The sequence below is a fragment of the Euleptes europaea genome, chromosome 1 (assembly GCF_029931775.1).
Source record: "Euleptes europaea isolate rEulEur1 chromosome 1, rEulEur1.hap1, whole genome shotgun sequence".
Lineage (NCBI taxonomy): Eukaryota > Metazoa > Chordata > Lepidosauria > Squamata > Sphaerodactylidae > Euleptes > Euleptes europaea.
In genome coordinates this window covers 96,190,352-96,213,980 of record NC_079312.1, presented here as the reverse complement: position 1 = coordinate 96,213,980, position 23,629 = coordinate 96,190,352, and the positions used below count along the sequence as shown (strand labels likewise).

The 23,629-nt window shown below is 41.7% G+C and overlaps 1 protein-coding gene across 1 annotated transcript in view; it reads right to left on the bottom strand.

The window, feature by feature from the left end:
• Positions 1–23,629, bottom strand: part of LOC130483486 (solute carrier family 22 member 4-like) — a 65,096-nt gene that overhangs the window by 26,879 nt on the left and 14,588 nt on the right. Inside the window, exons 2-3 of the mRNA XM_056856251.1 lie at positions 6,072–6,175; positions 3,375–3,529 (exon numbers count right to left, since the gene is read on the bottom strand). Coding sequence (XP_056712229.1) covers positions 3,375–3,529; positions 6,072–6,175 — 259 coding nt within the window. The remainder of the gene's footprint in view (positions 1–3,374; positions 3,530–6,071; positions 6,176–23,629) is intronic.

Sequence of the window (23,629 nt, the reverse complement as noted above, 5' to 3'; positions counted from 1 at the left end):
GCCTTGGTCTGATCCAGCAGGGCTTTTCTTATGTTCTTATAACTCATAATTAAAACAACACACTTCAATAAAAAAAAAAACTATAACCCCAGAAAAGGTCTGAAACTAAAATTTCATTGAACACCCTAGCAAATAAAATGTATTGCAATGTCTCCCAATAACCCCCAAGGATGGTGCCCCCATACCTTGTCAGGGAGCCTGTTCCATAAAGTGTGGAGCCTGTACTTAGAAGGAACAGGCTCTAGTGGATACCAAGAATGTGATTTTACGACAGGAGATGACCAGATATGGGGGTTCAAGGCCATGAAGGTGCGTGAAGTAAGAGACGTTGGGCAGAGACGTTTCTTTCTTACATTACTCTGTAAAGTTTTGTGTATAGTGTAAACACTATGCAAACACATAGGAATACATATTTTATGGTAAGCTGTGTATGTGTTTACTAATTTTTCAATACAATTTATGTATTAGCATGCCAGAAGAACACAACATTTAAAAAATACCTGTTCAGTTTATTTTGATTATTAGGAATAATTATTAGGAATAATTAAGATTGTTCTCTGCTAGGCCCATTTCTGATAAAGTTATCTGTAAAATATCCATGGACAAGCCTCATCAAGGGGAGATGTTAGATCTTGGTCAAACAGAGTAAAGTTAACTCTCTTTTAGTGTTAATTTTTTATTCAAATGTATCATAACATATTAAGTATAAAGAGAGAGATTACAACATGAAGGAACAATAAGTATTATGAAAGATAACAGCAAAGACACAATATTCATCATTCATGAAAAGGTTATTATGTCTTACAAAACGACCAGCAGTACTTTGGAGGTAAAGGCTGTTTTGAATTCAAATTAACAGATGCCAAATGAAATGTTTCATGATCAACTTGCCTTCTAAGACGTTTCAAATGTACTTTTACATTAAAATCCATCACCACAAGTTTGTATACAAACTTGGAATTTAAAGTCATTTTTCATTTTTCAAAACTTAGTGATGATCATTCTAGCAACAATCATGAAATGACTAATTATATTTGGGTGTGGTGAATTCCTTATCTTTTTTGGGTAAATAGTTAGCAATGCCAACCTTGGCTCTGGGATTAAAGTAAGTAGCATTGTTTTATTTTTGAAGAAATCTACACCCAGGATTTAAAAATTATTCCACAAGTCCACTACATCGACTCATGTATTTTGCATCCATGCCGGTACGTCTGATCTTGAGTTAAAGAGAATAGCAGGGTTAACTTTCCAATTATATGTTACTGGCTGTGGTCTACATATATTCAAAATGGGAACATGGTCAGAGTATGATGGAGAAAATGTCTGAGTCCATGATAGGCAATGACCATTGCTGGGACAACAGAACATAATTTATCCATGATTAAGAATTATTCTTACAGGAGGACTATGAATACAGTGCAATCCTAAAAGCATTGGGAATAAGCTTCACTGAGCAGACATGAGTAGGATTCTGAGTAGCCCTGCTTAGGATTGCCCTCACAGATTTTCTGAGATTTTCTGCACTCACCATGGGCCCACCACTGAATATCCAAACTTGAACCAGTCGTATTTATTTAAAATAGCTGATATTTCAGGAGTAGTATACCTTTGTTTTTGTTTACTGAATGACTTATCTTTGAGGGTCCAAAACATCATTAATATCTCCTCCTAGAATGACCTTCCCATGTAAAAACTGAGAACATTTGTTTAAGGTTTGTTGGATACTGTGAGAATATTACAAACCAAAGAAAGCAGTGTGCCTTCCAGATTTTCTTTAATAAACGCACATCTCCCCTTACAGTCCCTTGGGGTGTTGCTTGATTGAAAATTATTATTTTTTAGTGAAAGTGATCTCCAAAATCTGAATGTTTAAAGATTTTATGTCATTTCCTTTTATAATGCATTTCTTGTAACACAAGAAATGTTGGTTTTCCACACTTTATTGGATGACTACACTGTATCTCTTCGGTGTATTCCTCATTCCTTTATTATAAGGAAGTATTTTTTACATAGATAAAAGAGAAAGCAAAGCAGATGAACATTTCTCTTGGATTCTGCTAACATATCATTCTGGGTGTAGGGCTCAATGCATCTTTTCCATGTCCTCATTTGAGATGTTGAGGCACAGGAGAGGTAACTAGAGCTACCGGGCCATAAAGCTCATTGGACCATAAAGATCATCATGCCTTTTCCTTCTTCATGCTCACTAATCATGTGAATCCTCAAATTAGTCCCACATCTGTTTTTTTGGGGTGGAAGGCAGATCCCAAGCCATCTTCAGCAACTCCACCATTTTTGTATGATAACATCTGTTTCCAGCCCTTGGTGCATGCAATCTTATTGATTTTAGCAGCCCCTATAAAAACTTTATGACAGGGAGGCCATTGGTCTGTATTTCCTGCACTCACCATGAGCCTACCCCTGAAGAGCAGGCATTGGGGGATTCCAGGATCAACCCACCCTGAGAAAATCCTTTATTACACCAGCCCAGGGAAGGCCAAGGAAGAAGGGCCAGATGGCTCCCACGATGCTCAGGGACAGGTGGATGGCTAAAACCCCGCTTCTCTCCATAACTGAAGCTTAGCTAAGGCTGGGATAGGAAAAAGGAACACTGGAGGGCGCTGCAGCCCTGGGATCTGACCTGCTGCTGGGGGAGTCTGACACCTGTAGAAGGAGTATGACAGAGTTGATTCTTTAAGTGACACAGTTTAAAGAATAAGCCATTAGCTTGTTACCTAAACATGCTCATTTAAAGCACCAACCCACCCTCTTCACTGCCTTGGTTATCTTAATAGCTAGCTCGGTGGCAGAAATCAGATGCTGGGAGTATTTAATCCTTCCTACTCCTCTCAATTTCCCCCTGTAAATGCTCTCCCATACAGTCCTCAGCTAGAGTTCTTCTTTCAAGGCACACCTAACAGAGAAAAACAGGCTGATCATGGAGTGATTAATTCTGCTGATTGTCCTGTAGAAACATTCCACTCTGTCTTGGAATTGCAAGGAAAACATGACTTGGGAACCACAGAATTTCCCTTGTATTTCATCTCTGGCAAAATAAAAATTGGCAAATGTTTCATACTGCAATAGAAAACATTTCTTTATAATAGCTTTTCTGACATCCTTTCTCTTCATGCTTTTCCCAGTTTGTGTACACTTTAAACTGTTTGAATCATTGTCCTCTCATTGATGTAATACTGCTGCCAAATGGTATGAAAATATAAAAATATTTTCCAGCATTTGGCACTTTGCCCAACTTCTGCAGATGTTGAGCCATGCTTTCTATCAGCCACAGTCTCTTATTAAATGATATTTCTGAGGCATCATCAAATCACCACAATGGAGAACAGTTTTATTAGATAGGGACATCTTCTTACCTAATATGAAGGCCACGACGTAGTTAGAAATTTGACCCATACCAACTATAAGAAAAAGCACTGTGAACATTTCCCAGCTGGTTGAGAAGATCTGCAGGAAGCTGAAACCTGTCTGTACACCCATAGTGGCAAACAGAACAAACTTTCTTCCAAACCTTTTGGAGAAAAGGAGAATGAACAAACAAAATGCATCTCAAAAATATTTTTTGTCAAGAGCTAGGTAAAGCAAACAGACTTTTTGCAAGTCTGTGCTACTCAACGAGCAGTTGTTCCTCCTTCCCATTTCACGATGAGAGCTGGAGACACTAGTCTATCTTTAAATATCTACATATTACTTACCTGGGAAACATTGGGGTTTCTAGTAACTGCATCATCAGTCAGTTATCTTCACAATCAGCTATGATGCAAACTTAATAGTGCAATCTTAAGCAGAGTTGCATCCTTCTATGCCCATTGACTTCAATGGACTTAGAACTCTGTTTGCCCTGACCTGGATCGCCCAGGCTAGCCTGATCTCATCAGATCTCAGAAGCTAAGCAGGGTCAGCCCTGGTTAGTATTTGGATGGGAGACCACCAAGGAATACCAGGGTTGCTGTGCAGAGGAAGGCACTGGCAAACCACCTCTGTTAGTCTCTTGCCATGAAAACCCCAAAAGGGGTCGCCATAAGTCGGCTGCAACTTGACTGCACTTTACACACACAACTCTGTTTAGGATTGCATTATTTGGCATATAAAAGGTTTCTTTTTTTAAAAAAAGGTATAGTACATTAGAGTGAACACGCTAAAGAATCACTATTAAAATTGAACCCACAACATTTTTTTACCAGGGATTTTAATGGGGTTTAAACTACACACATCTTTTTTGAGGAGAAAGGGTGCTGCCAGAGGGTTTAATCTGTTTGTTGTAAATGGTAATGTTTTAACTGTTAGCCACCCTGAGCTCCAAGAAAAGGTGGGATACAAATATTTAAAGAAATAAATAGATGAAACTTGAATTTGAATCCAGATACCTATTATCACCAACACAATAAAGTCTACATGGGCAGTAATCCATGTGGAAGCACGCCACCTATAGCTCTAGTGACCCATTTCAGCATAGATGGTACAGAGGTAGTAGATGTCTCAGGCAAGCCGGCACGGGCATCTGCCTCCCTAATGTTGTACACCTTGGGTTAGAACATAAGAGGAAGGCTCCAAGTAACAGGGAATTTGGTAGGTATCTATTATGAACAGTTTATGTCACGCTTGCCAAAAGGCATGTAATGATGCTAAGCTGCAGTGTGAATTAAGAGGGTCACCAATCCATTATGGTCATTACACCATTACACCATTATGCTCATTATTGACAGTATAAATACTGGTATGTTAACTTAGAACTGTGACACAAGTATCATATAGCACTGCTGAATATCACCACTGCACAAAATTATGTAGGCTTACATTCAATGACAGTGTTGCTCAATTAAAAAAACCCACAATGTAATCAGATTCAGAGTCACTGTAATTATCATTTGATGTCATGTAATAAGATCTGAATTAGCAAAGCTATTCATCTTAAGATCAAACCACAAAAACCAAGAAGCATATGGGGCGGTCACAGGCCATCCTGATTGTTGCCATGGCTGCTTCCATGTGGCTGTTTTGCTCTGGGTTAGTCTTTCCTTTTCCTAATAACAGAGAATCGAAACTCTGTACCAGACAACTCTTTGTGGTGCCAAATGATGCTTCTGATCTTACAAAAATATGGATGCAGCATCACATTTGAGCTAAGGATTCTGGATAGTTCTTCTAGTTATTAGCACTACATGCACAGTGAGGGACCCAACCCCACGCCTTCTTGCTTGGTACAAGTGGGTATGCAAGCAGCAAAGGAACTGCACTGATGCAGAATGCATGAGATGTGTCCTTGTCCCAGAGTTCATCTAGCTGCTATGTACAATACAGACTCTAGCGCATGTACAATACAGGAGCTGGGGTAAAAGATGCACCCAGTTCTGCATCTGGAGACCAACTGAATCCCCCAGTTAATTTTTAGTCGAGATGTTGTCACATGACCAGATTGCAGTCTATGTTCACTACTGCCACTTTCTCTGATCACAAACTGAGCCCTAGATTGGCCCTCATGTACCTTAACACTACAATGCTTTTGGATCAAGGTTGCGGATCAGTATTTATCTTTTAACTAAATGGATTTTAGCATTCAAGGCTTTAGCTTAATAAGTTTTAAAAACTATATTCTTTTTGAGACTCCTAGCTTTTTATTTAATTAAGCACTGCTAGTCTGCCTGTACACCAAAATGACTACACATTCCAAAGAATTTTTCTATTATCAGTGACAAAGTAGTGTGATAATCAGCCCTTATCTGGCCAAAAGTAATATATATGGAACTAATCAATGGAGTGAAGTTTTGTTATTGCATACCTGAATTTAAAAAGTGTACACACAAATGTACACTTATTAAATGTTACAGGCATATATGAATAGGATGCAACAACCAGGCAAGTGTATATGTATTTTTTAATTATGTATGCCCGTATTAATCTAAAAAGGTAAGGGGAGAACTGGCCATGAGTTCAGAACGTTTTCAAGGGCATTGGAATTTAGTCTCGAAGCAAACATTACTCTTACTCCAAACTGCACTGAAAAAAATAATGACACCAGGTCTCACACAGGGAGAAAGAGGCATGTACATTACCTGTCAGAGAGCTGTCCTGATATAAAAGATCCAAGCAGCACACCCACAAAAAATAGAGATGTTGTTAAGGGGGTTTTCCAGTCATCATCACATACCAGATTCCACTGCAAAAGAAACAAAGCAAATTCCACATCATTTTGGCCATGCTTTAAAGTGATAAATTGAACTTCTGGTGATTGGTTATTAAAGAGGAGCAGGGAATGTGCTGTAAATTTAGTCAGCCTGAAACACAGTTTAAATTCCACATAAAGCTTTAAACACAGTTTAAATTCCACATAAAGCTTATGTCTGCCTCGCTGAACTTTTACACAACTGTAGCAAACTTATCTGCATGCCTGCATCAGAGGCTGCTAGAATAAATAGGCCCAAACAGGGGCGGGGGTGACAGGAATGATACACTCTCGCAATGCCATGTGGGGGAGAAGCCTGGGCTGCAAATCCACTGCTGTGATATTTTATTTATTAAAATATTTATACCCCACCTTTCCCCGTGGCTCAAGGCTGCTTACAAAACATAATGAAAACACCAGCACCAATAAAATCCCAATGCCCCCAAATAATACAACCTAAACAGAATGTAATAAATGCCTGCAACCTACACGCATTAAAGAATAAAACAGCTTGACAGCACCTTCTAAAAGTTTCTAAGGACAGCACTCCCTTTATCTCCGCATGGAGCCCATTCCATAAACTGGAAGGAAGCACGGAGAAAGCACAGGCCCTTCTTGATACCAGCCTGGCCACCTTTAATAAGGGAACAACCAGGAGGTGGTAATCTGAATAACATACCTGGTACACAGGGAGACACACAGTCCTCTTTATGTAATTTCAGAAATAGTACTGACATTTTATTTTATTTTATTTTATTGTATGACTTGTGGAACTGTACTATCGGGGCAGGGGAGGGAAGACAGGAAGAAAGTTTGTATCACGTCCAGAGAAATGATATTTGGGCTTTGCGTAAATATATAAAAAGCTGGAAGAGAGATTTAGTAGTACTTAGGCATCTCTGAACATGAAGGGAAGACCTTCATGGCCTAAGACCCCCGTATCTTCAGGACCGCCTTCTCCAGTACGCGCCCACAAGAACCTTATGGTCATTGTCTGAAAATCTGCTGATGGAGGTGGTCCCTGGCCTGAAGACTATCAGGTTGTCCTCGACTAGGGCTGGGGTTTTCTCCTGAACCTTTAGAGATGAACATCTCTTTCACATCTATCTGTGTTTACCAAAACAAGTGCATGTGTACTTGCATGTGACTTGAGAGACCAGAGATGCCCCATGGAAGAAATCAGCCCAAGACCAGGCCCTGAGAGCCAGCGTGGTGTAGTGGTTAAGAGCGGCAGTTTGGAGCGGTGGACTCTAATCTGGAGAACCGGGTTTGATTCCCCACTCCTCCACATGAGTGGCGGACGCTAACCTGGTGAACTGGGTTGGTTTCCCCCCTCCTACAAGTGAAGCCTGTTGGGTGACCTTGGGCTAGTCACAGCTCTCTTAGTGCTCTCTCAGCCTCACCTACCTCACAGGCTGTCTGTTGCGGGAAGAGGAAGGGAAGGTGATTGTAAGCCGGTTTGATTCTTCCTTAAGTGGTAAAGAAAGTCAGCTTATAAAAACTAACTCTTCTTCTACTGGAAAAGCCTATCCAGGTCAAACTCCAGGGAAAGCCATTAGCCCAGGTGCAGCCAGGATCGAATTAGCCTGAGCAAAACTAGTGAGTATTGACAGCTGTCATGGGAGAAAGGATTCCCGTGGAGTGGGGGTGGGGTTCAATGGCCAAGGAGGTGGGTCCAGTTTTTGGGCCCATCATTAAGTGCTGTAGCTGAGACGAGTCTGGGCTGGTGGCATTCAGGAAAGGGAGGAGGACGCGGCTTCAGGCCAAGCAGTTAGGAGTGAAGAAACTACAGTGCTGGGCAAGCCCATCTGTTGTTGGGCCTCTGTGTGGTGAATACAAATACTGGAAAGCAAGATACAGCCTTCAGTGCCTTTTCCCAAAACCTGCTAAGATGGACAAGTGGCCACTTCCCAGCTTGCCGTACCTGTCAATGCTTACACCGCAGAAACAGAAACTGCTCCACAAAATGGCTCAGTTCGCGTTACAAGACAAAAAAGGAGGGAGAAGAAGAGTTGGTTTTTATATGCCGACTTTCTCTACCACTTAAGAAAGAATCAAACTGGCCTACAGTCACCTTCCCTTTCCCTCCCACAACAGACACCCTGTGAGGTAGGTGGGGCTGAGAAAGCTCTATCAGAGCTGTGACTAGCCCAAGGTCACCCAGCTGGCTTCAGGTGAAGTAGTGGGGAAATAAATCCAGTTCACCAGATTAGCTTCATGTGGAGGAGTGGGGAATCAAACCCGGTTCTCCAGATCAGAGTCCACCGCTCCAAACCACTGCTCTTAACCGCTATACCACACTGGCTGGATTCTTCCAAAATTTAAGATCCTGAGAAATCAGAGGTACCTGACATGCTAGCTTCAACACAGCTACTATAAACTCTCAGAACCTCTTCACCTATGTTCTGAAGTGCACAAACAAATCACAATTCACTATTTTATTTTAGGGACTGGAGTGATAGAGGCCAGTGGATGTCTCAGAGCTTCCTGAGAGCTCCCTTTATGATAGTTACCAGAACCCCAAAAAGGACAGGAAAAGAATACGGATCCAAGGCTGCTCATCATAGGTGCTGACACAGACCAAAACATGTGAGTAAGTAAAGTAATAAGCGGCCAATAAGCATCTTAAAGAGCTGTCCTAAGCAGAGTTAAACCTTCTAAGCTCATTGACTTCAATGGACTTAGAAGGGTATAATTCTGTTTATGACTAAATTATTAGTCATGACTTCTCCCCCACCCTATTCTCTTTACAAAAACTAGCAAGTCATTCCTTTGCTATATTTACTGGAGGGAAGAAAGCTTTTAGTAGGTAATCCCCTAACAAACCATGTGTTTTATATCTTCTATCTTTCACGGGCAGACAGACCGAAAACAAGCTGGTTTGTTGAAGGTCTCCATGATCTTACTAGCCATGATTTTGTCTGTATGGCTCAATAAAATGCTTACAAAAACAGAAAATGAGAAGACTATCTACTTCTTTATAATTTTTTTTTGGGGGGGAACTGGAGTAGGAGGGAGTCTCCCTGACCTGGATCGCCCAGGCTAGGTCGATCTTATCAGATCTGGGAAGCTAAACATGGTCAGTCTTAGTTAGTACTTGGCTGGGAGACCATGAAGGAAGTCTCGGGTTGCTAAGCAAAGGCAGGCAATGGCAAACCACCTCTTTATATCTCTTGCTTTGAAAATCCTATGGGGTCATCATAAGTAGGTTACGACTTGATAGCAAGAAAAGAAAAGAATGAGTCTGGTATATGAGCAGAAGGTATCTTCATCTAGTGTTTTTGATGCTGACCATAGGTAGGACTTTTTCAGCACATTCTGAATAGAGCTACTCCAGTCTAGGACTCTACAACATAACATAAGAGCCCTGCTGTATCAGACCTGTGCTCAATCTAGACCTGTTTCACACAGTGGCCAACAAACAGGGCACAGGCCAAGACCAAAGCCTTTCCCTGAAGCTGCTTCCTAGTACTGGGTTTCAAGGAGGGAAGGCATCATGGCATAGTCCAATCTTGTCAGATCTCAGAAGCTAAGCAGGGTCAGTACTTGGAAGGGAGACTTCCAAAGAAGACTCTGCAGAGGAAGGCAATGGCAAACTACATTACTTTCCCCAGTCTTAGAATGGCCTTAATATCTGTGCTGTTTCAAACCATGTTTTCTCAAGCGTCTGATCTTGGAAGCTAAGCAGGGTTGGGCCTGGTTAGTACTTGGGTGGGAGACCACCTGGGATTACTGGGTGCTGTAGGCTGTGTACTGCGTGCGTAGCCGGCTTTAACAACAACATCTGTCATTATTCCTTAGGGGCAATTATTGGAGCATCCCCTTGCTCAGTCTCAATTTACGAGCAGGGTGTTGGATGGAAACACAATCTCTTGCTTCACATTTTCTCCCTGGTTCAAATTGTTTGAAAAGGACCATGGAAGAGTCTTCCAAGATCAGACGAGATCAGGCGTGTTCAGGGTGGTATAGCCATAGGGTGGGGTTGGGGATCTTCAGCTGATTTTGCAAGTTGCTTTGAGAACTTTTAAAGTTGAAAAGCCACTAACAAATGTGTTGAACAAAGCGAACAGCAATGAGATGGCATAGCACTAAAGCATCTAGGGAAACAAACCAACCTTATCACACTGAGATACTTATGTTACCAAAATTTGAAGTATCTGTCCCTGAACAGGCCGATTGGAATGCTTGCCTCTAAATGAAGCAGAGCATTGTAACCTGACACTTTCCCCTCAGTTGGGCCTATATTTGAGCCAAACACCTCTTCCCACCTAGCCCTACCAATGCTTTTGGATTCCAGCAGTATCCCAGACATCAAGATCAGGAGAAATGTGGCTGTCCCAATGTCAAAGGTCCAGGGAACAACTTATTTCTAGCCTCTGCAGCCAGGTAAGGGAACGCAGGGTGCCTCATGTACATGGTTGGAGAGGTGTATAGGGGAAGGAATCAAGAAATCCACTACGTTCCTAATGACATTGACAAGGGTTCATGATGGTGACCTAAGCAGTCACTTATAATCTACATTTCATCAACTGATGAGTTTGGTTTGCTGAGCTGGGAGCCCTAATCTAAAATAAACTGGGGAATTGGACCGTTATTAGAGCAAGATGTGAGGGCTGAAAGAGTGGGAAAGCAAAACTAGTAAAAGGATGGAAGTAGGAAAATGGAATGTAGAGGTAGGGAACAACGTAACTTTAAATTCTGAGGATCATACAGATATAACGAAGGACTGAGAAAAGTTGGTACACTGGTCCGACAATAATTATGTGACCCCTACCACTCATAGTACACAAACCTAGCCTTGTACTTTTTCCCACTGTTATCTTAAAACATAATTACTCTGACTCATCTTCATCACACTGAAAACTCCAGTGCTGTTCAAGCATTAAAACTGGACTGTCTCCCTTTGTACAGTACCCTTTTGCAGGAAAATTATTTACATTACCATGATTTTTTTGCGCTCTCAGTGCAAGAGTTTTAGTACAGGCACCTAAGTGCTGAAATACAGAACCCAAATCTGTTTCAGCTTAAGAAACTTTAAAAATCAGAGTGTGTAATGTTGCCCCCCCCCCAAGACCTGTGTCATTTACACCCCAAGTTCCTTTGGCTGCCAGAGATGCAGGAAGGTAATCCATTTTGAAATTAAAAGCTGGAACTCACAATCAAAGCAGGAATTCCACTAGGCTCCCTCAAAATGGAGATGCCTGAGAGTGTTAAACTAGGATTCTTTGTCTGGCCCTCCAGGGGTCTTCACATCCATGGTCATAAGCAAAAGCCCAGTTTTGTGAGACAATAACCCAAGCTCTTGGGATTCTCCTCACAATGCCCTCATCTTTGATAAATCAATCATGAGCCCAGGAAGGACCATCAAGTCACATCTTGGCCTTTGTCAAGCAGACCCTAAATGATCTGGGAATCAGACCCTAAATGATCTGAGAATTCCATCAGCCTGCCTCTGTCCCCTGTTGACTCACCAGGTTCCCATCACCCCCTGCTTCCTTACAAACCACTTCTCCTGGGTACACATCATTCTGTGCTCACCAAAAATTCAAACCCACCAACAGAAAGCAGGATAATGCACTTGTGATCATGCCATGATGGATCTTAGTTTTGCCCCAAATTCGGCCAATAGCTGGACTCCCCAACAGGATCTCAATCTAGGTGCATATGAAGGTCATCTTAAGCATTCTATTTTCATAGCTGATTGACTCTTGAACCTTCTTCCTTCACCAGACTCCAGTGCACCATCAGATCCTTCTCTTCAAAACAAGCAGAGTATGACTTTTTTTCCTTTCCCGATTTTACGATCCATCCCAGATGTATCCTTCCACATCTTTCTATCGGCTCCCTGATTCTTAGGTGTCTTTGCACAAGCCTTTCAACGTTCAAAGCAATTTAAAGCTCTACATAGAGTATGAATACATCAGGAAATGGTCAAATCACTCGCTCTGTGCAGTGCAGAAATTTACCAGTTATCCCCACATTTTCATGCCTGAAGCTTTCATCTACTTTCAACTGATTTAACAACGAATACCATGGTGGAGGGAGGGAGGGGGAAAGCTGCAAGGGTGAAGAAAAAAGAAATAGACTAAATTTCCAGATTAATTACAAAAGGATCATGATCGAAATATTTACTTTTGTTATCAAAAGAGGCAAGTATTCTAGCTACATACTTATGGACTGAACCTCCTGGCTTTCAGGAAAAGTAAAAGCAAATAGAAAACAACATCTTGTTTTGTCCACTGAGGCACATTTTTCTTTCCTAGTGTTTGAAAGTAAGACTGGATCGGCACATTATCAGGCAAACATGGGACTGCCTAATCCGTGTTTCCCTGACAAGCCTATGGAGGTAGGTGGGGGCTTTTTTTGCAGGTAGACTTGGCTGGTGTAGAAAGAGTTACACAACTCTCTTCCTCTGTGCCAAATCCCAATTCCCAAACTCCCTCAACAGTCACAGTAATTTGGCAAACATGGGTTTGCTTCACGCCCCCATAACACGTTCTTATGCAAGACCACATAAAACCTGCACAGACAGAACTGTTTGCATTGTGGATTGTCACACTTTTCTAGCACATTCCTGAGGTTTAACGGCAAAAGCCCTTAGGAGGCCATGAAGGCGCTGTGCTGGCGTTAGGGTCTCCCACGCCGACATCCAGCCTACTTACGCCGGCTTTAGTGGCCCCAACACTGGCGGGGAGGCCCGGACACTGGTCTCTGGCCACTGCCAGAAGTTTTATGTAGTCTTGCGCCGGCGTTGTGGGGGGGGGGGGGTGTTCCTGTGTCCCGGGAGGCATTCCCAGGCAGGCTGGGAGGAGGATCTACTGTCCCCTTTCGCCCCGGGTACACTGACGGTGAGAAGAGAGAGGCTGCGCCTGCTTTTTAGCAGGCACAGCCTCGCTTTTCTCTATGGGGCGAAAAAAACCATTTAAAATTTAAAAAGCCTTTAAAAGGCTTTTTTTGAGTTTTTGGAGCCAGGGAAATGGGTTAGGAGGCGCCGCAGCAGCGCCTCCTCCCCGCCGTTCCCCCAAGCCGAAAGCTCAGGAATGCACTGTTCAGTATTTAAGTCTTAACAGATGGTGAGGGTTAAATTAAAAGTGGCCTGTGATGGGCTTTGCAGCAAGTGACCTCGGTTTGGTCCTCTTGTTTCCTTCCTTTCTTTTTTTTTTACCTGCTGCCTCTGTGCTTTTCCAATAAAAACTTTGTACAACTAGGTTGTCCAGCAGGCATCAGGGCTTGGGAAGCTAATCAGGTCCTAAAGCTGGCTACTCATCCATTTTCATATTTTTTTTAAAAAATGTGTCTAGAATTACCCTGCACTGGCAGTTCTCATACTGAATCCTGGCTGTCCATCCAGATCCCCCCCAACTATGATAATACCCTTTAATCATCATAAGATGGAAGGATTTTTTAAAAAATGTATCCAGAGGGTTTGGATATACGCCTGCCATTGTTAAAAACTGAATGTGTGGGAGTCTGAAGTTTTGCATTTTTTTTAAAAAAAGACAGTGCCCCTGCCTTATATACCCAAGGCTATAGGATTAATCAGAAAAACACACACATAAAATTAGATATCTGGTCCATTTTAATTTTTCAATCAGAGCAGAGAAAGTTTCGAGCAAACAGCCTTCGCACATGGCATTGTGGATGAAAGGGCTGCAGGCATTCAAAGGCTGATGCAAATATTATTAAATGAAACATCCGTATGAAAGCACGTGCCACTTTAAAAGAACAAAGACAAGACAGAAATGCGTTTTGGCAAATCTACATAGGCAGCCTATGTGGGAGAGCTGTCCCTACAGAATCAAAGTAGTTAGGTTACGCTAAGAGACCGTATAATTTGTATGTGAACTTTACATAATCTTTACATAAGATCAAATGAATGCAAGAATGGGGACAATGGGCGTGACGCTTAAGCACATCACATCACATGGTGTGCATGTTTCCCCCACCCCCGGCAAATAAATTCTGTGTATGTGTGTGTCCTTAGGGTAATGCATCTAATCACATCACCACAAGAACTATAGCAAAACTATATTGCCAGATGAAGTCTTGCCTCACACAATGTATGGTGTTTATGCCCAATAGTTTCCAACCATCAGAAATTCTTTTTGAACATCAGTAGGAATGATACATTATGAGTATGCCACATAAGCCTCAAGTAGTCTAACCCAGCTTCATATAGGAAAAATAGAAAGGCCAGTCTTCTATGGAATCTTTTTGGGGCTATATGACTATCCCATTAGTTTCTGTAATGCAGGTATGTTTTTCCAAGGATGCAGGGCCTTTTAAAATCATGTTTGATCCAGCTATTAAAACTAAAGATGACACTTTAAGATAATGGTTAGGGGAGGGGCTGTGGCTCAGTGGTAGAGCATCTGCTTGGCATGCAGAAGGTCCCAGGTTCAATCCCCGGCATCTCCAGTTAAAGGGACTAGGCAGGTAGGTGAGGTAAAAGACCCCTGCCTGAGACCCTGGAGAGCCGCTGCCGGTCTGAGTAGACAATATTGACTTTGGTTCTTGTGGGTTATCCGGGCTGTGTAACCGTGGTCTTGGAATTTTCTTTCCTGACAATATTGACTTTGATGGACCAAAGGTCTGATTCAGTATAGGGCAGCTTCATGTGTTCATGTGAGTCATAGCTAGCAGCTGCAATGGTCAAATATGTCATCCAAGTTATTAGTAAAGCTCTGAATTCTGTAACAAACTAAGTCTTAAATTCTCAGTCTGTACAGTATGTCATCCCTCCCCCTTCCCATGAAGGGAGCAGCGGGTCAAGGTGTCTCCTGGAACTAGCAGTGATTCACACTCATCAGTGCAAAAATCTCCCACAAACCTGTGGATGTTCCCTTTGCCCCCCCCCCCACCAGTCTTGCCCCAAATCTGAGCCTTGGTGCCAGTAATCACGGGACAAGGTAAGAGGGTCGGAGAAAGATTTCAATGGTAGTAAGCAGTCAGATAAAGGAACTGCTCAGTTCCTGTCATTTAGGTCAATGCTTAGAGCTGTCAGCAGACAGTTACCTTCTTTCCAATATCACAGAGTTTATCTGTCTAGGTGAACAGCCCCTTTATCCTCCCCACCCATCAGACCACCCAGAACCTCGCAATGGTGGCAACACCAGACATCCTCATTTCCTTGCTGCCTTCTAAGGGGGACAGAAACTAGACATGATGGTGGAAGAGGCAGTTGTCAGGCTAAAAAGAATGTGTGATAATTCTTCATCCTAGTCTATGAATCTCTGCATGCAGCAGTGGGTTCTATAAACACAGCTATGTACACAGATCTCCTCTGATACACCAAACTAAGAGCACATCTCTTATATTAAAAAAGGTAGATGCTGATATAACTTCCTGACAGGACCTTAACATTTCACATAATGGAATAGCTGCATCAGTTTGTGGCAGAGTATGCAGGACACGGACACCCTGAGAATACCTGCCAGATCACTAGTGTTTTCAGAAATAGTTTCTAGCCCTTGCACAGTGAAGAAAAATATTATGCATTGGTAGTCTGCCTTGGTTGCTCAGTTGCCACATTTCCATATGAACTGGAAATCTGTTCATGGAAAAGGTTTTACCACAGAAAGCAAAGCTATTTAAATTGCACAAATGTGGCGACAGACAACGGCATCTCAAGGGAAAGTATCATAGTTACACCCTTCTATGGATTCCACTGAAGTTAATGGGCTTAGAAAGATGTATCTCTGTTTAGCATTGCACTATTTCTTGATCAAAGGGAGATGATAAGATAACCAGTTTCTGTTTCACATTCTTTTTCTATAATGAAAAAATGGGAGGCTGAGTTGGGAGTGAGAGCCAGCGAGGTGTAATGGTTAAAGTGTTGGACTAGGATCTGGGAAACCCAGGTTCAAATCCCCACTCTGCCATGGAAAGTGCTGGGTGACCTTGGGCCAGTCATACAAACACAGCCTCAACCCTGGCAAGTATTTGGGTGGGAGACCTCCAAGGAATACTGTGGCATGATGTGGAGACAGGCAATGGCAAACTGCTTCCCAATGTCTCTTGCCTTGAAAACCTGATGGGGCCTGTGACTTGACAGCAAAAACAACAACAAAAAGGTTGGGGAAGGAGAAGAGGAAACATGCATTTTGAGACTCATGAATGTCTTGGGGGAATGTATGAATGGGTGTTGGGGATAACTAATCATCAGGTTGTCACTGACTGCACACTGGAGATAATTTAGAAGGGGCTAGGGGGTGGGGGAAAGGCAGTAAGCAGTAAGCACAAAGACAATATTATGTAAATATGCTTTCAAATCGAGGAAGAGAACTAATATGTACCATACGACACACCTAATTCAAAGAAAGGGGAATTCCATGTACTTAGTATCCAATACAGAATATATTTGAAATTGGTGTAGAAGAATGCGGAATATTTGGTAACAGCAACCTCTCTAAAGGGATGACAAGATTAAAATCGTTACCCGCTTTATGTTTATTATTGTAGTTGCTGTTGTATCTGTAGAGCGACATGAGTACTATTGCAGTCTCTCCTGTGTCTGTAGAGTAATTAAAATTTCTGGTCAAATGATCTTGATTTTAATGTTAAGTATTTTAAGAATCCTAAATTACTCCTGTTGTCTATTTTAAATTTGTATAGTATCTATTTTAAATTTGTATAGTATAGTATTTAACTTATTTTAATTTGTGTATTTGTGCTTAAGACCTTTGGCCAAAAGAGCCTGAAATAAAATAAAAGGTGTAGAAGACCTCCTGGAAATAGATAACCCTAGTATCATGTTGCATAAGTTTCTGACATCAGAGCAGGAATGGATGGCTTATCAACTGCAAACTCAGCCACTCCCAAATATGCTCATCTCACAATCCAGGATACTGGGAATTGTAGTACTGTGAAGTACTCTAACTTCATCGAGCTACAGAATATGAGAGAAGACTGAAACCTACTTCAATATTTGCCACTATTTTCAAGGCCATTGTATTGCAAAGCATGCACTGAGATCTTTGGATAAGTAATATTGTATGTCACAGGACTATGCTATGCTGCATTTGATACAGCTGGTAATTCTAAGACACTGTGATTAGTGGATGGCTGCTAATGACCCTTGTAAATGAATCCAAGTACTGTACCTAAATAGCAGGTGCCACATGCACACAAACCTATCATCACTGTCTGTGATTATAATTGGCAGCCTGTAACAAGAGAAATACTAGGAATGGAAAATGTCAATCATTGGAACAGCTTCATTTTTAGTACTTGAAACGGGACCCTTTTAGAAACTGATCTGAAGTGGGAAAGAAAAAGAGAGCCATTCATAACCAGCTGTGGATTCAAATATACTGGCCTACTACATTTTTATTTGTTTGACATTCAATTATCTGTTTTGACAGATTATTCAATTATCTGTTTGACGCTCACTATCAATTCAAAGTATGTACAAATTCACTGATGGAAGAGGTATATTCTACATGGACTTTATTTCAGAAACAAATTTGTACACCAACCTTAGCATATTATACTTTGATGCACCTTAACCCATAAGTGTGCCTGCTCAAGAAGATGGAAAGCAGATCCAATTAATCCTCTTTCAATCTAAAAAAGATGACATTAGAATTTGGTATTAATCAACTATTTATCCTCAAATAATCCAAAGCAGCTACATAGTTTTCATTGAAGTAGTGATAACATATAACTTCAAAGACAAAATGATCCTCAGAAAATTAGCCCACTGCAATTCCAACTAAAATAAAATGGAAATTAAACAGAGCCAGATTATCTTAAATAATGGTAAATCATTTAATTTTAAAAAAATTCTTTGAAAAAGTCTTAAGAGTACTCCATTTGCAAAAACTCATTCACTTTTATAGTTTATGCTGACAAAATATTTGGAGGAAGAAGCCTCTAAGACTTGAGGTGTCTTGTTTATTAATTAAAATATTTACATGCTACCTTGCTCCTCAGACTTAAGGCAGCAAACAACATAAAATACAGAATGATATAAAATCCAATAGGCACAAAAATGTCACAATCAATTAACACAATACTAACTTTAACTATTTCACCAAAAGGTTCAGAAGCCAAGAAGCTATGACATTTTTCTCTGTCCCATTTTCCTTTATTTGTGTTTAACAACCAACCTGATTTTAATGTAAAGTAACTGCCACACTCACACAAACACAAAATGTTTTACTGATCATCTATAAACTTGAAATTTCACTGTTGCATGTTAGTTATTAACTAGCCAACAAGTCATTCTGTCATTTAGCCAAACTTATCACAGGACAAAGTCTTTCGTAATCTGAAATAAGAGTGTTGGTTCCTAATGTTGAGGCTAGGAATGGAATGCTGTATTTACAACTAAGCTTGTTGTTCTGCAGTTTTTAAATCCCTCAACTGTATCTTTACCTACCATGGGCATGGGCATGATCCTTCCCTGCACAATTATGTAGTTTGACCCTAGCACCTGAAGGCATGGTAGTGCATTTACCCAGAACAATGGGATGTCACCAAGAACAGGGATCCTGTGCATGCTTCCTATGCCCCTATGGAACGCCTGCAACTTGATCAAGGATTGAGCCCAAATGCAGACTCCAAAATTCAGAAGCACTATTCATGTGGTGAAAGACTGTACTCTAGGAATGAAAGCAAGCAGACAACACTGAAAGATGCAAGAAATTGTACCATCTGGCACCCATTTTCAGAACAATGACAGATCAATTTAAAAAATGAGAATATGCCATTACTATCTCTGAATATGAAACATCAGTGTCTGCAGCAGCACTGATTTCCTTATGAGCACAGTACTCTGGTCATAAAGGTTTATTCCATTACTCAATTTAAATTTACTAATTAACTTATCTCTTGGCTTCCATAGGCCATTGCTTGGCTTTGCAGTATTACAATGTTAACACAGAATGGGATTCTACCCTTATATGCGCCTGGGAAATTTCTAGGTTCACAAATACAAGTGAAATGTACCTTTCTATTCTAAACTTTTTTTTTAAATCTTCAGCATTTTTTTTTTAAAAACCCTTTAAATCACAGCAGCAAGCAGCATGGGGGGCAGAGCATGTGCACGCCATCCCCACTCGCTTCCTCCCTACTCGCTGCTACTTACGCAGCAGAGGCACCTTTTTTCACCCCCAGGTAGAAGCAGACTTAGCCTATGAAGAGAATTTAAAGATGGATGTCCTAGAACTCTTGGCCTGTTGCTGCTGTTCCCACACCTTCTCTCATGGGGCTGGACCTGCCAAGTGGGGCTGCCCTCCCCTTCCCCCTTGCTAGTTGAGCAGTGGTTAGCTACTCTGTGGCTCAGCTGGCAACAATAAAAAATTCTTTTAAGTAGCTCTGCCCCACTCCCTGAATGGCTGGTGGTAGAACATCCACACAGATGCTTTGCCTGCAGCCACTCTGCGTTTTATTACCTTTATGATTATAGTAGTCGGAAACCGGAGATTCTGAGGATTGAACCTGGCACCTTGCGCATGCCAATGCTCTGCCACTGAGCCACAGCCCACAACTCTATTTCAAATAACATGGAAGGGCAACCCATGCCTAAATTGTTTAAACTATTATTATCTATTCTTTTTGTGAGCCGCCCTGAGCCTGGCTGTTGCCGGGAAAGGGTGGGATATAAATAAAATAAAAAGTAATCACTGTTAAGTGAAAATTAGAAGCCAATTATAAAATTAGAACTGTAGTCAAAGCATGGCACTTTCAAACTCTATACTAAACTTGTTCCCTGTCCCTAAGGTCCACAAATTCCACATATGTCAAAAATCTGTATTTTATCAGCAGTAATCTTAATTTACTCGATTCTGATTTCACTGTGTGCAGAAATGTTGGCCTGAGTTGTTAAGGTTTTGCAGCTTTACATTACTAGCTTCCATCTTAACAGGACAAAACTCTACTTTTGGAAGCCAGCCAATCTTAAGTGTTGTGTATCCCTCTATTTATCAGCATGACAACCATCAGTTGCCCATTCGCACATAAGTATCTGCAAATGAGCGATGTGTATTTCCCAGCTCAGAGAAATGAAAATTGGTTTTTACTTCCTGGATTAGCAGACATAACAGAAGGCTTTCCTGACTGGTCTTTCCTGACTTTGCACAGTGATTCTGAGAGGTAGGTGACTGATCTTCAAAGCAGCTGTCTGGGATCAAAGCATTTACTTCTGAGAAGACAGAGGTCTCCAGACCATGCCAGGGGAGCCATCAAAGGAGGACTGCAGGAGTCCAACCCACCACTCCAGGAGCAGCTTCCTGTCCCACTGCAGCACCCAGAGACACTGGGCAAGCCAGGGAAGGCAGCAGCCAGCTGGGAAGGGCCAGCGGAAGGAGCCCCAAAGAAGACATTCTGACAAGAAAGCTCCAGCAGGGAGGATGCATTGGCAGGCTGAGTCCCTACCTACTTTGGAGGCTGGGAATTGTCCAGCAACCAACCCCCAAGGGCCACCAGCATAGGCACAAGGCAACAAGAGTGGTAGAACAGCAGGGGAACCCACCACAGGTGACAGCCAGTTCCTCACTAGTTGTAGGATCCAGGCAGGCTCCTTTAGAAGGGTGGGGCAGGGAACAGGCTGCAGTGAACTCTTTAGGCCGCTAGGGGCTAGAGGAGAAGTCCTATAAGGCTTCCAGCAAATATATATCCCCACAAGTACCGCCATTTAAATTAGGAACAATTAGATTTTCTTAATATCTTGAAATATGTATCTTGCAATAAAACCAAGTAATTTTCCAGAGGCTCGGTTCACGGAGATCTAACAAGCAACACCTGCAGCTTATTGGGCTAACAGATAGCTGCTCAAGGAAACCTACATTCCAGCTTAATTGGAAGCCTTGATTCAGCTGTGAGAAAGATGGGAGAGGGGGTGAGATCATTCCTCTGCGCTTGGGAAGAGTGCTGGTTAAAACCAGTCTGAACCATCTAGAGGTTTCTCCCCATGTACTGTTTCGATTGGGAGGAGGTGGGTCATCTGACCTGAGTTCAGAAATCCATAAGTGGTTAGGTCTTATGGTGGGTAACTAAACTATTCTATACTTTTCTTTTTGTCTGCTTCGGGACACCAATTCTTCAGCACCTCAATGTAACACATAGACTCTGCAATGCTTTGTGCCCAGCCTGTTGGGCTGAGACTTGAATCAGCTTAAGCAGTGAGTTAGAATGCCTGCTAAGTAACAGTAAGTATTTCTGATTAGCTTAGAATTTATTATTGTGAAGCCAGTGTGCCTTTGAACTGTAACCTGTGTTTTAATCAATATCTTTTGAGTTCTTCTTAATAAAGCCTTTTCAGCTTTTTAAAAGGCTGTGGTTTGAGTTTACTGACCTGGGCTCAGTTACTCTACAAACAAGATCTAAGTCCTGGAGGGGGTGCAGTCTTAACACATGGACTGCATGTTATGGAATTAAAAACAATCATTTTCAAAACCTAGTTTGGAGCCTTTAACTTGGCAGCAACAGTAATGAAATACAACTGAAAATGGAAACAATTCTTTCCCCCTACTCTAGGAAGAAGTTTATTCTGGCAGTCTTATTTCTGCGTTTCAGACTTATTTGAAACTTATTTGGAACTTCAGACATAGTTGTGATGTTTCCTTTTGCATGCAAATCAGGAACAGGGTACTCACTTAGGTTCCCACAGCAGAGGAAGATGTGATCACAACTTCCATTTGTTACCAAGAAAGTACAAGGAGAGGAGCAACTGGTTTCAGGACAAGGAAGCTCAAGCAGTCTACAGTTTTAACGTACAATCAGCACTAACAAGGGACTTTACCCCGTGAGAATAAATCAACGCACACAAATATCACTGGGGGTGGGCGGGGGTGGGACCAGACTGTTCCATTGTAATATATACAATAAATTACATCCTCCTTCTTTATTTCAGGCTGCTCTGTGAGCACAATTCAAATATTACATAGATCTTATGGAGGCAACAATAACTCAACATTGGGCTATGCCTTTACTGCCAACCCCTCACGTAGTCTTTTTACTTAGCAGGCAATTTGACCACCCAGTCAGTACACCTTCAGCTGGCGTGTGTGTCAACAAGTTTTGGAAAGACAACCAGAGTGTAACCACCTTCGTGTTCTTGCTTGTCCAGAACTTTGCCAGAGATCTGTACTAGTGCTGAAAAAAGTTCTGCAGGGACTCGTAAAAAGTCTTTTCTCACATGCTTCTTATTCCTGCAATATACGTTTCCACTTATCACTGTAGTTCTTTGGTCAACACCTCATTTTCTTTCACTTCTGATGAACTCAAGACAGTAATCTGGGTGTATCCCTGACTGGGATGGCAGACTGCTGCACAAAAGCTTTCCCCTCAGAATCTGTACTGGGGCATATTCAAGATCTGAAATAGGAGTGTTTCTCAAGTTGAGTTAAGGCAAATTAAGATCTGAACCATCTTTTAAAGTTTTTCTGAATATATGTTTGATGGCTTAGACCAGGGGTGGGGAACCTTTTTTCTGCCAAGGGCCATTTGGATATTTATAATATCATTCGCGGGCCAAACAAGATTATCAAATTAAAAATTAGCCTGCTATATTGTTGGGTGGTCCTAGCAGCTCCATAGCTAACGACTCTTCTTCAAGGGGGGGAAAAGGTTCCTTTTCTCTGCAAAACAAACTCACAGCCGTCTTGAATAGAGGCTATTCCTGTCTGTGGGAGGGGGCCGATAACCAGTCTTAGATCCTTCTGAGCTAGAGAACTGCCAGGACCCACGAAAGGCCAGACCAAATGATTTCGCGGCCTTATACGGCCCCCGGGCCTGACGTTCCCCACTCCTGGCTTAGACTGTGCGTTCGCCCTGACTATTGGGGCTAGGGGTAGCTAAGACCCCTGATTTAGTTTATCCTGCTTCTTCAGCGTGGCCATCGTTGCACATGCAGGGATCTGAGGGCTTGTTTAATATATGGTCTGCCCTTGTGATCTTGCAGCTGTTTTAACAAGTCACTGAGAGGTTGCATGTGGGTTCACTAAAGTAAATCTAGACCAATGCATGTATCTTTTAATGCACTAGAGAATCATCATTTTCAATTATACAGAAGTTAAATTAAGATTATTTAGGGCCTGCTGTGCAATGCGTCAGTTTTGATTTGATCAGGGTACCTCCAAAAGCAATCAGAGTAACCTGAGTCTGAATATGGTGCTCTTGACCCTTCAGGGGATTTTGGCTACTGCAGCTGGAATAGTGTTTGCTTCTCCACCGTCCATTTTTAAAGAGACAGGCATGTTACTGCAACTGTGCTGTAGCATACAATCATACCTCGGAGATATTACGGGTTCGGTTCCAGACCACCGCAATAAAGCAAATATTGCAATAAAACGAGTCGCACGAATTTCTTGGTTTCCTAGTGCATATAAGTTATGTTTCCACTATACTGTAAGTATTATGTGTGCAATAGCATTATGTCTAAAAAATGTACTGTAATCATAATGAAAAAGTTTGAAATATTGCAAGAATTACCAAAATGTGAAG